The following is a 14,611-nucleotide window of genomic DNA, read 5'->3' as shown; positions in this document are numbered from 1 at the left end:
CATGGGATAAGCTTAATTCCATGCTATGTTTGTAATACAGTGGTACATTGAATGGATATACCAACCATCATTTGAAACTATTGAAAATAACACATTTGTGTTATATCCAAACTGTTCATTTGTTTTGTAACCTCATTTTATGGCATGGGCCTAAAAATAAGGCAGATCCAAAACTTATGTGGCCCCAAATAAGTTTTCAACGGTAGGTATTCAATCCCCGCTGCTTTTATGGTGGGGTCCACTTGAGCTTTAGATCTACTTGATTTTTTGGCCCATGCTCTAAAATGATCTCCAAAAATGGGTGGACGGTGTGGATATAGCCCACACATCATGGGGACCTACACAACTTGCTAACATTGAGTGGAATTGGCACAGGACCCGATGCAATTCCATGTAATCTAATTCCAAGCTTTTCCATTCTTCCCAAACATTGAGTGGAATTGGCACGGGACCAAATGCAATTCCATCCCACCTAATCCCATCTAATACCCATGCGCCAAACGCTCCCTTAGGGTTTAGAACATAAAATCATCTTTATTGATTAGATTCTGAAAACTGTATATAAATTTAGAATAGCAAGTAGACTCACAATCCCACATAGACATAGGTCATATCTAATCTATATCTAGTATCGACCTAAGGAAATGTCTGGGTCTGGCCAACAGGTGAGGATATTGGATGGCAACATTGTCAGAGGGTGGTACTAGGCACCAAATGAAGTGCAACTATTGTGATAGACTAGTAACTGGTCGAATTACAAGTCTCAAACAACATTTGGCACATTAAAAGGGTTAAGTTGCGGGATGTACTAGAGTACCGAAAGAGATAATGATTTTAATGCAAGCCAGTCTAGATGAGTAGAAGGGTAAATGTGCTGCAGGACAAAAGAAGAAAGATGAGATTTTGGATGCGGTTCGACAAGAGGTGTTTGATCCTAAATATATGAGCGTTCGTAATGAAGATATTATTGATTCTGACGAAGATTCAGATCGGGAATTAACTATAGCTAGGAGAGAGCTTGCGTCTACCTCGTGAAGAGGAAGAACGTCGCCGCATGTTTGGCGCGAGTGGGTCAATACATGATACAGGGGGGGAGTGGGAGTGGGAGTGGGAGTGCGACTGCTTCTGCAGGTGGGGGTGGGGGTTAGGTTTGGTGGGTTACGACATATGTTTGGGAGCCGACGAGAGACATCTTCACGTGATGCCCCTATACATTTGGTTGAAGAAGTAAATAAGCCCAGGAGACCCTCTATTGATCCAATCCTATTTAGGGAAGAATCAACTAACCAAAAGAAGATAAAACAAATGTGGAGTAGAACTTCTGTTGAGAAGCTAGGTAGGGCAACAGCAAAGTTATTTATACATGCCAACATATCTCCTAACGCGGCCAACTCTCCATATTGGCAGGTGGTAATTGATGCAACAGCAAAAGCAGGTGAAGAAATTAAAGCTCCCACGGCTAGGGATATTAAGGGGAAATGGACAGATGCAGAGTATGCAGATGTGAAAGTATATGTGGCTACCTTTAAAACTGTATGGCAAGCCAGAGGATGCACGATCATGTGTGATCGTTGAACTGACCCAACCAAACGCAGTATGATCAACTTTATAGTGTACTGCCACTTAGGAACTATATACCACAAGTCAATTGATGCCTCAGACGTAATAAAATATTCTAATTATATTATTGGACTAATGGATAAAGTTGTGGATGAGATTGGAAAGAAGAATGTAGTGCAGATTGTGACAGATAATGAAGCATCATATAAGCTTGCAGGACATAAGTTGATGAAAAAGAGACCACATCTTTTTCTGTCACCATGTGCTGCCCATTGTATTGATCTTATATTGAAAGATATTGGGAAGAAGAAGAATGTTAAGAAAATGGTTGAAAGGGCAAGAGAAGTGATGACGTTTATTTACAACCATAATCAAGTAGTCGCAACAATGAGGAAGTTCACGAAAGGACAAAGTTGTTAAGACCTGCGGCGATTAGATTCGCAACAAACTTTATAGCATTAAAGAGTTTATACCAGCAAAGGAGAGAGTTGAGTGAGATGTTCGCTTCCCGAGATTGGCTCAACATAAAACATGGGCAGAAGACATTAGGGACACCGGTTGAAGTTGTGAACACCATACAGGACAATAAATATTGGAAGAGGGTCAAATCGATCCTAAAGGTGATGGAGCCACTAATGAGGGTACTCCGTCTTGTTGAAATTGACGAAGCACGTACCATGGGCTTCCTATACGATGTCATGGATAAGGCAAAGTTGGTAATTCAACGTGATTGTAGAAACTGTGAATCTTATTGGAGGATGATCGACAAGAGATGGACAAGACAACTCCATCACAATCTTCATGCAGCAGGTTACTGCCTAAATCCTAAGTACAGATATGCCCAATCATTTGTTACGGATAATGAAGTTCGTCTTAGGCTAAAGAATATGATAAAGAAATTAAAGCCTGACTTAGATATACAAATAAAGGCGTTGAATGAATTAGATACATTTGGAAATCGTCTGGGTAGCTTTAGAGATGCTCTTGCACAACATGCAGTATCTAGGTTGCAACCGGCCGAATGGTGGATGAATTTCGAAAAGAGTATAAAGGCTCTCCAAAAAATTATAGTAAAATTTTTGAGTCAGACAACATCTTATTCTACCTGCGAAAGGAATTGGAGTTGTTTTGCGCTTATTTATTCAAAGAATAGGAATAAATTGCAGACTAGGAGATTGGATAGAGTTGTCTTCATACACTACAATATGAAGCTAAGAATGCGACGACATCATACGACCATTACAGCCGCCGATGACACAGACTACTGTCCAATAAACTTAGACAATATTTATGATGAGGATGACCTGCTTCTACCTTAATTGGAAACAATGGAAAAACAAATTGAAGAGGATAGTGAAGAATTGAAAATTGATGGCCCACTAATACGCTTAGCGCAACAAGAGAGTCGTGCAGCTGTGTTGGACTCAATAAGAAGGGCAGCTTTTATACCAAGTATGGCTCAAGATTAACAAAAGAGTACGAGCAGTGATAGCGTGACCGTGTCAGATGATGGTGATGATGATGCCCCTGCCCCTGATGCTGACACTTCTAGTGTTGCTCAGCACACCATACAGTCGTCTACAGATCGCGATGCCGATGAACATCGACAAGGTAGTACACGAGGTCGGACTTATGAGTGTACTGAATCATGATACAGCCAGCAAGAGGAGGGTAGGTCTAGTGGTGCACTGGGTCCAGGAGGTCCGGAACATCAGCAGGCTCATGGTCCTGGTTATTATGATGGATATTCTTATGGCCAATTGCATTATGATTATAGTTATACTTAGCCTGTTCCATCACATTCATGTTGGAGTAGTCCTCCCGATCCATATCCATATGATATAGATATCCAGATCCAAATCTAAGTTACTCATCATAGACACACTTTCAATCTTAAGATTCTCAACATCCCGAGTACGGGCACCGATATGGTTATTCGACAAGCACTGGTGGATATCCTTACTCAGAGTCGGAGTCGTTGCCTAGTCAGGATCAGTCATCCTCTGGTTTCGTTGATCTAGTATTTCCTTCTGGCACTGGATATTATGGATATGCAGCACCTCTACCTATTGGACAACCTCAACCTAATGATGACGATGATAATGATGTGGAGATCGAGCAACCACAAAAAGGCAGATTTTCATTTTGGTGGTGACTTGTGATTGTAAGTATATATGTGTATTAAGGTAAGTATTTACAGCATACAACAGTATTATTGCAAGCAGCCAAGCACACACTTGACACTGCCGAACTTGTATTTAAAATAGCTCCCCTAACAACCAATCAAGTAATCCTTAATCAAGTTGCAAGGGAGTATATCGGACACTACTAATTTTATTTTTTTTAATATTCTTGACTTAAGAATGACAGGTCACAGGACAAGAATCACAGTCACAGCCACAAGTATGTTAAATTGTTAATAACTTAATATAGAATAAATTATGAAAAATAATTGCAAACACCTACACATGTAAGATACTTTCATATTACATTCATTCTAATATATCTATCATTGATAGTAAATAGTTAGAAAATTAAATATATGAGTTTTGCAGTCAAATCTAGGTTGTCTGGTTCATAAATTCATCAGACAGTCCAATACAACTTCTCACCAAAGAGTGGACCATTACACCACCATAAACATGTTCCAATTTATAAATGAATGCATATTTGGAATGCTGAGAATATTCCAGATTTAATCCATATTTTTTGGCAAAAAAATAAAAATGCACCGTTGCGGGCCGTTACGCCCCCGTATCGTCGTTACACCCCCATATCCATATAGGTAACGGTGGGCACCATTATGCCCACCGATACTGATATGGAATACCTTGGTCAAGACCCAACATTAGTTTGTTTTATTGCATTCATTTGTATAAGTTTGTTATGTATCATTGTTATTTATTTCTTTTATCAAGACATTCAACTTCAAGTGTTCAACAATCAACGCTAGATTTTAATACTTCAAAATTTCAAGATTCAAGATTTCAAGACTCTTCTCACATTCAAATCTCAAGTCTCACACCACAATACCCTCTCTCTCTCTCTCTCTCTCTCTCTCTCTCACCACACGCACACATACACAATTGTTGCAATTGTAACTCCACTGTAGTGAGACACTCTCCTAGAGTAGTAGTCTATAGAGTATAACCTATAGACTCTTCATATAGTAATAGTCTAATAGAATAATAGTAGACTACATCATTACATCTACATTAGAAATTTAGTATTTAGTAGTTAGTACTTAACTACTAGCTAGCCTATAGAGTATAACCTATAGTTATTTCTCAAATTCTTATTTGTTTGTCTAATACTCTTATAATCATACTCTAATTGTCTTACACTCTTACTCATAGACTATTTACTAGTTAGTAGTTAGTTACTCACACACTACTTGGTACTTAAGTTGACTCAACTCATCAAGTGTCATCATCACGTCTTCTTCCCAATCTTCTTCTTTGAAACTGAAGTCAAATGACCCAGGTTAAAAGTTCAAGCACTATCATAGTGCGGGTGAAAAGTTATTAATAGTATGTGATTTGTGCAGATTTGTAAGTTCTGGTGGTATTGGCCAGCATAAACAACACCTTGCATATACGCTGGAATCAAATGTAAGAGCATGTCTCAATGTTACTCCAAAGATCTGTAAGGAAATCATGGAGTACATGGACAAACATGTTTGAAAAAGACATGACACCGCGGTTATTCAAGAAGAATTTATGGAAAGAGAAGCTTATGAGGACATTGATGTTGTTGATTTGCATGCTTGTGCACCACCTACATCTATGGGGCGATATAGATCGGCACCCAAAAGAGCCTGTGGGCATGGGCCTATAGATAGGTGGTGTATACTAATGTTTGAAATATTGGTATCACATTACATATCGCATCCTTGGGATACAGATATGCATCTGTTATTGCACGGGATATATTGTTTGTATCGGATAATTTATGGCACTTTTTGGGAAACACGGGGAAACTTTGGTAAAATGGTTGAATTTGTCAATGAAACTGCAAGGATTGTTAAAAAAAGACCTTAATACACACTTTTAAATATAACATCTCAAAAAAGAAGTGCACGTAATAAGTTTCCTTTTTATAGAGTCCTAAGCTATGCGCTATCTGACTAAACTAATGCAACTATATTCAAATTGAATGCATAACATTTTGAGTGTGTGAGATGATCATTTTATCAAACACTACTAAATACTTCGAAATTAGTCTCAATTGACAATTGGTTGAAGGAAAATTTCGAAAAAAAAAGAAAATTTTGAAAATTGACAAGGACTTAACAAATCAGCCATCATACATGCTTAATTTCATGTTTGAAGAGCAGCATTGCAAGCAATTTGGGAGAAGTTTGGGAAATTTTGAATTTTCCCCAAATCAAACAACATGCATTCAAATTTCGAAATTGGAGTGTATGTGATGATCATTTCATCAAATATTCCAAAATACTTCAAAATTAGTCTCAATTGACAGCTGGTTGAAGGAAATTTTCGGGAAAAAAAAAAAAAAAACATGGAGAATATGAAGAACCAATAGATATCAAAATCAAATCTCCAACTTCATGATTTTTATGCAAACATAAAGAACCAATAGATTTGTAACCATTTGAAACTAATTTAACATAATTTCAAAAAAAAAAAAAATCAGAAATTGAAAATGCTCACCGGATCGAACATGTGGGATATATCGGCACTACCTGTTTTCATATGAATCATATCGCATAGGTGGGATACAAGATATATCATGGGATATATCGGTTAATACCGTCAATATTTAAAATATTGGTGTAAACCACATCCTGAAGACGTAGCTGACCAAAAGGGTAGGGGAAAAGCACCCACCCAAACCACTTTGAAAAATCGTTATAAGCAAAAAAAATAAAAAAACCATAATTCAGTATATTGTAAAGTAGTTGTATAAAGCCCAGTATAGCTTTCAACACAGTAAAGTTGAAGAGCTTCATAGTAATGGTTGACGTTATAGGTCAATTTGGACATGGCTTGAAAACCCTTTCTATCATGAAGTGAGGGAAAGTTGCCTTAAAAAGGAAGTTAAGTTCACTAAAAACTTTATCTCAGAATACAAAAGGAGTTAGAAAACATATGGTTGTATGCGAATGGCCGATAGATGGACTGATAGATGTGGTCAGACATTGATAAACTTTCTTGTTAATTGTACAATTGAGACAATGGTTTTAAAGTTCGTGAATGCATCGGCCCATTCCCACACAGCTTATTATTTATTTAAATTGTTAGATAGTGTAGTTGAAGAGGTAGGAGAGGAATATGTTTTCCAAGTTATCACCAACAAACGCAACCTCTTATATAGCCACAGGTCGCCTTCTTATAGAGAAGATGTGACGTTTATTTTAGACCCCATGCGATGCACATTGAATTGATCTAATGTTTGAATATATAGGTAGGTTGCACATTAAGATAATTGTTAGGGCTGTGAGAATCATGTTCTTTATGTATAAATATGCCCTTATTCTCCATCACATGAGAAGGCACCTTGGGTGCAATTTGCTCCGTCCAGTCGTGACCCTATTCACAACATCTTTCTTAACACTAGTTACACTACAAAGGTCACATTCAAGGAAAGCTAAACCATTTTTTTCGCAATCATTCTGGAATCAAGTGACAAAGGCATTAAAATCATTAGAACCCTTTGTAAGTGTGTTCAATTGGTGGACAGTGATGAAAAGCCACCCATAGGCAATATCTATGATGTATGGAGAGGACTGAAAACAAAATTATGGACTACTTCAACTATAAAGAGCGTGATTACCAGCCTATCCTATGTATTATAGATAATAGATGAGATAGCCAAATGTCATCCCCATTGTATTCGGTTGCTTATATCCTTAATCCGATCATATTCCTTGTGTCCACTGATCGGACTATGGCATCGGCAATGCATATGGTCGGATTTCTTGATGTTTTGGAAAGAATGATTCCAGATAAACAAGAACGGGATAGAATTTCTCAAGAGTTGGACTTCTATATGAAGAGCGCAAGGATCTTCTCAAGAGACAGTTATCAGGCATAGAAGTATGAAATTACCTAGTAAGTATGCACTTCTACGAAGTACGAATACGGTTGTTCACTTGTTCTTACTTCTTAGTTCTTATAAGTTATAAGCAGTGTTTTAAATAGCGGTAGCGTGATGCGTAGTGCTCAGCCCTCTATAGCCTGTAGCGTAAATACATATCGTGTAACGTAAGCTACATGATACTTCTATTTTTTAATTTAAAAATAGGACAAATATATTAAATAGTGAAAAAAAAAAGGAAAAAAAATATAAAAATGCCTAAAAGATGATTCATTTTATCAATTATAAGCATGTTCAAAAAAGTTAGTAGTTATCATTTATCAAAAGCCAATCCACGTATATAAGCCAAATCAAATAATTACCACATCAACAACTTTCTAAGCAAACCACTTTAATTAATAATGTCTAATTGAAACCACAAGTCACAATTATGAAAAGAAATAAAAATCCCATAGGTTAAAAGTATCAAGTATAATACAAGTGTCACATTGCTCAACATCAGAAACAAAGAAAATGTGAAAATAATAATAAAATAATAAAATAGTAAAAAAATACATTATAGCTTACGCTACGCGCTATGTAGTTGTAGCGTACGCTACAGGGGATTTACGCTATTTGGGACGTTACGAAGTGCTATGGCCACACTACGCTAGGGGCGCTATTTGAAACACTAGTTACAAGTTACAACTTATAATGAAGAAGTCTAAGTGAGAAAGTGTGTTACTTAAACTTATTTGCATAGCTGACTGGTGGTCAATGTATGAAGTTAACCCAAACAGGAGGGATCCGTTACTATAGAAGTTGGCCATGAAAATTCTTGGCCCTAAATGTTCTGCGAGCAGTTGCGAGCGCAATTAGAGTACATTCGAGTCGGTAAGTTGAAGACTTGAAGTTCTATAATTCATTTTCAGCTCTCGGCTCAATGCTAATTCACTTTTAATTGAAATTTCAAATGTTATACAAATTCACATGGAAAAAAAAAAAATCGTCTCGAACAAAAGAAACTCAATGACCTGGTCTTCGTCCAGTATAACCAAAAGCTGTAGGAAATATTCCAAGCTACATGAGAAAAGCCTAGATTTTATGATCATATCTGCCAAGATGATTTGGAGGTAAATAGTGAGTGGCTTATGGAGACAGAGGATCCAATCTTTGCTAGCAAAACCTTAACATGGGCCCAAGTCGAATACACCACTTATGGATTGACACCTGACAAAACTTCTCAAAAGTGGAGAAGAGGGGCGAGCAGTAGCAAGAGGCCTAGTATTAGTCAAGGACAAGAAGATGAGATTGAGATCGAATAAGTACAAGAAGAAGATGCTCGACCATTAGGCGTAGATGAACAACTTGTGCAGACAGATGATTAAGAAACAGAAAAAAAAAAAGATGAAGTGTACGTTGAAGAAGGAGATGACTTTGACAATTATGATAATGGTGATATGCCACAATGGGAGAGGGATCAATCTATATAGTAGTTTGTAGATTTTGTATAATTATATTGAAATTTTGTAATTTCTAAGTTATAACTTATAACTTGTAATTGTAATTTATAAGTATTATATATATAGTAGTCTTTAGCTCAATCTAATTCACCAACATTTCATCTATCAATAAAATTATTACATTTTTATTAATAAGTCGTTGACTTATTAATTTTTTTGTTTTTGACATGTTGGTTAATGGTTATTAACTTATTATAGCTTAGGTCGTACACAAATTAGATTGAAATAGATAAGAAAACCAGTTTGGAGTGGTTATAGTCTTTTCTACAAAATTTTCAGATTTTTCCCTTTTTTTTCAATTTTTTATTTTTTTAATTTTAAAAAAAAAAAACATGTGCGATCGCTTTTGCGATTATGCAATCACACATGGTGGACTGCACATAATCACTTCTGCGATTTGACAACGTTGAATGTATTAGCTTGGCTTTCTAGTTCATGGTAGGGGCTGCACCAACATTTACTCGGCCCATTGCTCATAATTTCATGTTCAGCTTCATCAGTAAGTTACAATGTTAAGAAATAAAATTTTGAAAAATATGATTAAATTTTTTTTATTAAGTGGATATATGATACAAATGACTGATGTTAAAGATGAATATGGGGCCTTAATGCATCATGACATGAACATTGTTTCCTGATGTACAAGTCCGTACAAATGGGCCCCATTGTTTGATGACCCTTAGTGCTAATCTGATTGGTACAATCTGGGACAGAATTGTGCAAAAATCTCCCAGATCGGAAGATCCAAACCCTCCAACCACTGGCCTAGAGATATACGGTAAAAAGAGAACAATCCAGAAAGAGGCCAAAGATTTGATGGTCAGGATCTACCGACTGGAAAATGTTTTGGGCATCCAACGCCCACATTGGGGCTCATCAGGTCAACAATCTGGATCACCACGTATCCTCAATCCCCAATCAATACAATCATATAGCTATCATTTCATGATACAAATCACCGCAGTCAGTGGACAGAATCCAGAACAGAACTAGGAAGCACCTTGCATTGACTGTGGACAGCCTTGCACTGGTCTGCAGATAAGCCCCATCTCAATAGAAAAGTAGCAGCGTCAGTATACCTGCAAGTGACCAGAGAAGCCAATTAAACCATTAAGTAAACGTTTTAAACAAAAAGAAGATTCCAGATTAATAGCAATTTGCCATAGCGATCCACTTATACTGCTTTGCGGAGCCTATCCAGCAATTGTGGAAGTTCTAATGATGATGACAGAAATATAATTTTCTAATGCATCACGACGTTTATTGTATCCTATTTTCTGTTGTGCAGATTCCATTGTTTTAATTTCCTGTTTTATTGATGTGTGTGTGTGTGTGTCAAGAGACAATTTCGGCCGATATGGATCCTATAGTCTGATACACCCAGTATTGTATCATTTTAGGGCCTGGCTGATACAGTCACAGCATTATTTAAAACCTTGCTCAGAAGTCAGAAATCCTTCTTTATCATTTGAAGCAGCAATCTCGTGATGTGCTAGCCTAGCACTCATGGAAACTTCATTGTCAACATTACCCAATTGGACCTCCATACTCCATAGAGTACTGATCAAGTGATCAAAAGGATGCTATTTCCTTCGGTCATAGGGTTGGCTGGTGGAATGTGGTTGGTTTTGGTTTAATGGAACTAACAGAGTTGAGTCAACTCAAGTGTCTCTCCATTGCCTGATCTCTAATAAACCCAACCAATCTCCATGGCTCTTACCTGCATTTATGCTTTAGCCACAATCCTTCCCTCCCATTCATCCATCATCACTTTCAAATTCCATGGCTATTAATGGGAGATTTTAACACTATCCTCAACCACTTCAAGAAATGCATTGGGAATCTACCCAGTAACAGATGAATGCTTCAGTGTCAAGAATTGGTAAACAACTGGTCTAATTGACAGTGCTTCATCACCTTGACCAATAAGCATCAGGGGCCTGCCAATTAAGGGTGTCAACAGGTCAGGTTCTGGTCAGGTCCTGGTGTACCAAGACCTACACTTGCCTAAGGAGTTCAGATTTGGGTATGGATACCACGGCATAGACACCAGACCTGACTCTGATCAGATGCAGGTACCACCAGCTGCTCATTGGGTCTTAGCATTCCTTTGATCACCCGCTTCACACATTGCAACATGGCACGCTTGTGCAAGATCCAAGCAACTCATCAAAAGGCCTACTGTATAAATGTTGTCTTATTGGGTTGATTTTGACCGTAAGTGTGGGCCACGCATTTACAAAAGTACCTCAGGGTTAACAGAAATTGTTCTAATAGTCATACTTCTATCATAAAGGTGACACCTACTAATGATCATGCCAACTTGATTCTTAACGAAGGGGACTAAAAGCAGGGTATGCCTAATGAGCGTCTTGGATCACCTCACATGTGTGTAACAACTCCATTTGGGAATCACCAATGACAAGAATGTACATTCACAAGAATGCAAGTAGCACTCTTCATTGCGAAACAGTGTTTGCAGGTTTCAAATTTGGAGTCCACTTTGTACTCTGGAAGAGTGTGCTGATCCATCAGCATGCACACAGTACATATACTTAAAGATGAACCCTCCACATCCTGGGCCACAAATAAATGGGTCAGAGTATAAACATCGCCCTAAATGGAAGATTGGAACTGGCTGATTGTTCAAAATCTGATGGATTGTTCAAATAGAATGATTTTATAATCAATCTAATGTTGGAGATATGCCTGATCTATTGTGGGCCCCACTATTTGGAAACTTCAGATTTATTTACATGTATGACATGTGTACCATGCCTAAGTGCATGTGTATGGTTTCATGGTCTACTGTATAAGTGTCTTTTCCTATTGGGTTGATTTTGACCATAGATGTGGGCCAGGCATTTACAAAGGTACCTCGGGATTAACAGAAATTGATCTAATAGTTGTACTTTTATAATCAAAGGTGGCGCCTACTAATGATCATACCAACTTGATTCTTGACGAAGGGGTCTAAAAGTGGGGTATGCCTAATGAGCATCTTGGATCACCTCAAATGTGTAACGACTCCACGTGGGAATCATGAATGCCAAGAATGTGAACGCACGAGAGTGCAAGTAGCACTCTTCATTTCAAAACAGTGTTTACAGGTTTCAAAATTGGAGTCAACTTTGTACTCTGGAAGAGTGTGCTGATCCATTAGCATGCACACAGTACATATACTTGAAGATAAGCCCTCCACATCCTGGGCCACATAAACGGGTCAGGGTATAAACATCCCACCAAATGGAAGATTGGAACTGGCTGATTGGTGGAAATCTGATGGATTGTTCAAATAGAATAATTGTATAATCAATCTAATGTTGGAGATATGCCCGATCTATTGTGGGCCTCACTAATTGGAAACTTCAGATTTATTTACATGTATTACGTGTTTACTATGCCTAAGTGCATTTGTATGGTTTCATGGTCTACTGTAAAAAATGTCTTGTCTTATTGGGTTGATTTTGACCATATGTGTAGGCCAAGCATATACAAAGGTACCTCAGGGTTAACAGAAATTGATCTAATAGTTGTACTTCTATCATAAAGGTGGCACCTACTAATGATCATACCAACTTGATTCCTGACGAAGGGGTCTAAAAGTGGTGTATGCCTAATGAGCAGCTTGGATCACCTCACATGTGTAACGAGTCTAATGACTCCACGTGGGAATCATGAATACACCCACGAGAGTGCAAGTAGCAGTCTTCATTGCAAAACAGTGTTTACAGGTTTCAAATTTTGAGTCAACTTTGTACTCTAGAAGAGTGTGCTGATCCATTAGCATGCAAACAGTACATATACTTGAAGATGAGCCCTCCACATCCTGCGCCACATATAAATGGGTCAGAGTATAACCATCCTACCAAATAGATGATTGGAATTGGCTGATTAGTGGAAATCTGATGGATTGTTCAAATAGCATGATTGTATAATCAATCTAATATTGGAGATATGTGATGGGGACATCGGAGGACCTACTCGGATGTACCGGAGACAAAGAAGACCACCCACATTAGCGCAACTTTCTTTATGGATGGGAAACGAGTTCCAGATGGGGCCCGTTGGGCCATTTTGAAGACCCTACATGCATTGGACATGCATCAGGAAGACCCTACCTTGGGATGATGCATGTGGGCTGCTTAGGAGATCATCATAGTCAGAGGATTGTTATTTCGTGTCGATCCGACCATTGGATCTTGTCGATCAGGCCATCGGGCCACCAGATCTTTTAGATTTGGGCTCCTTGGACTCTGATCTTGCTTTCTTTATGTTTTTTGTTATTTTTAGGATTTATTTGATGGTTAAGATTGATAATAAATGTTTTAGTTTTCTTATTTTGGACGATAGGCCACTTCACTTAAGTGAGTGGTATAGTTGTAATTATGCTGAATTTTTAATTCCGAATTTTTAATAATAAAAGCACATGGGGTGGGGATCCATTCCTCATTGAATTTTGTGAAGAAAAAAAAAAAGTACTTTCTTTCTTTCATCTTCATGCAATTTGAAGATACTTCCATGTAATTTGGAAGGTAGATTGGTGCGAGGCTAATCTTCATCAACGAAGGTACGACGTCTCCATCTATCCCCACACCATCTTCTTTTTTCTTTCCCATTCAGGTATTTTCTTCAGATTCTTAATTCTCCCATCCCAAATCTTCGTCTTCTCCCAAACTCAACTTTCTCATACCCATCCACAATCCAAACCCTAACCGACCTAAACCCATCCTCTCATGCCATAAACCCATCCTCTCATGCCACACGTGTGACCATACGACCACACGTGTGAATCCCACCTGCCCCTTTTGGTTTCCCATCATCATTATATCAAAACCCCTTTCTTCCATCCCCGAAACCCTAACCCTAAACCTAAAATTCCTAATTTTCCTACTTTCTCAAAATTACCCAAACCCTAATTTTCATCCTAGGTTGTATTAGGTTTCCTATTTTGAAATAGACTATACCTTATGCTAATTAGATGTCCCTACATCCATTAGATCCTAGTTTTTTTTATTTAATGATCTTGTTTTACGATGTTGGTAGCTTAGGTCAGGATTATGCATGATTTTCTTTTGATTTTCATGATATTTGTGATGAATATAGTGACGTTTGTGTTTTTTTGTTAAATATCTTAATTCGATTATTTGATCTCACATGTTACTTAGTTCATGCATCGGTCCTGCATCAATATGCCCAATCTATTTTGGGCCCCACTATTTGGAAACTTCATATTAATTTACATGTATTATGTATGTACTATGCCTAAGTGCATGTGCATGGTTTCATGGTCTACAAGTTTGCAACTCTTCGCTAGGGCTGGCAATGGATATCCATTTACCCGATTACCCAACATTTCCAACTTGAAAAAAAATCGGATATGTATATGAGCTTTTTACCCATTTCTAAATAAAAAAAACAAAAAACAAACAACAAAACTCAATTATCCAATTACCCGACTTCTAAGCAGGTCAATACCATATCAGTAC

At 37.7% G+C, this 14,611-nt stretch overlaps 1 protein-coding gene across 1 annotated transcript in view; it reads right to left on the bottom strand.

The window, feature by feature from the left end:
* LOC131245960 (gamma-soluble NSF attachment protein) overlaps positions 1-14,611 on the bottom strand; it is a 37,503-nt gene that overhangs the window by 5,675 nt on the left and 17,217 nt on the right. The window contains exon 6 of the mRNA XM_058245782.1: positions 10,123-10,201. Coding sequence (XP_058101765.1) covers positions 10,123-10,201 — 79 coding nt within the window. The remainder of the gene's footprint in view (positions 1-10,122; positions 10,202-14,611) is intronic.

Source organism: Magnolia sinica, chromosome 1 (assembly GCF_029962835.1).
Source record: "Magnolia sinica isolate HGM2019 chromosome 1, MsV1, whole genome shotgun sequence".
Classification (NCBI taxonomy): Eukaryota; Viridiplantae; Streptophyta; class Magnoliopsida; order Magnoliales; family Magnoliaceae; genus Magnolia; species Magnolia sinica.
Note: the sequence above shows the minus strand (reverse complement) of the source record. Positions and strands in the feature narration are given on the sequence as shown.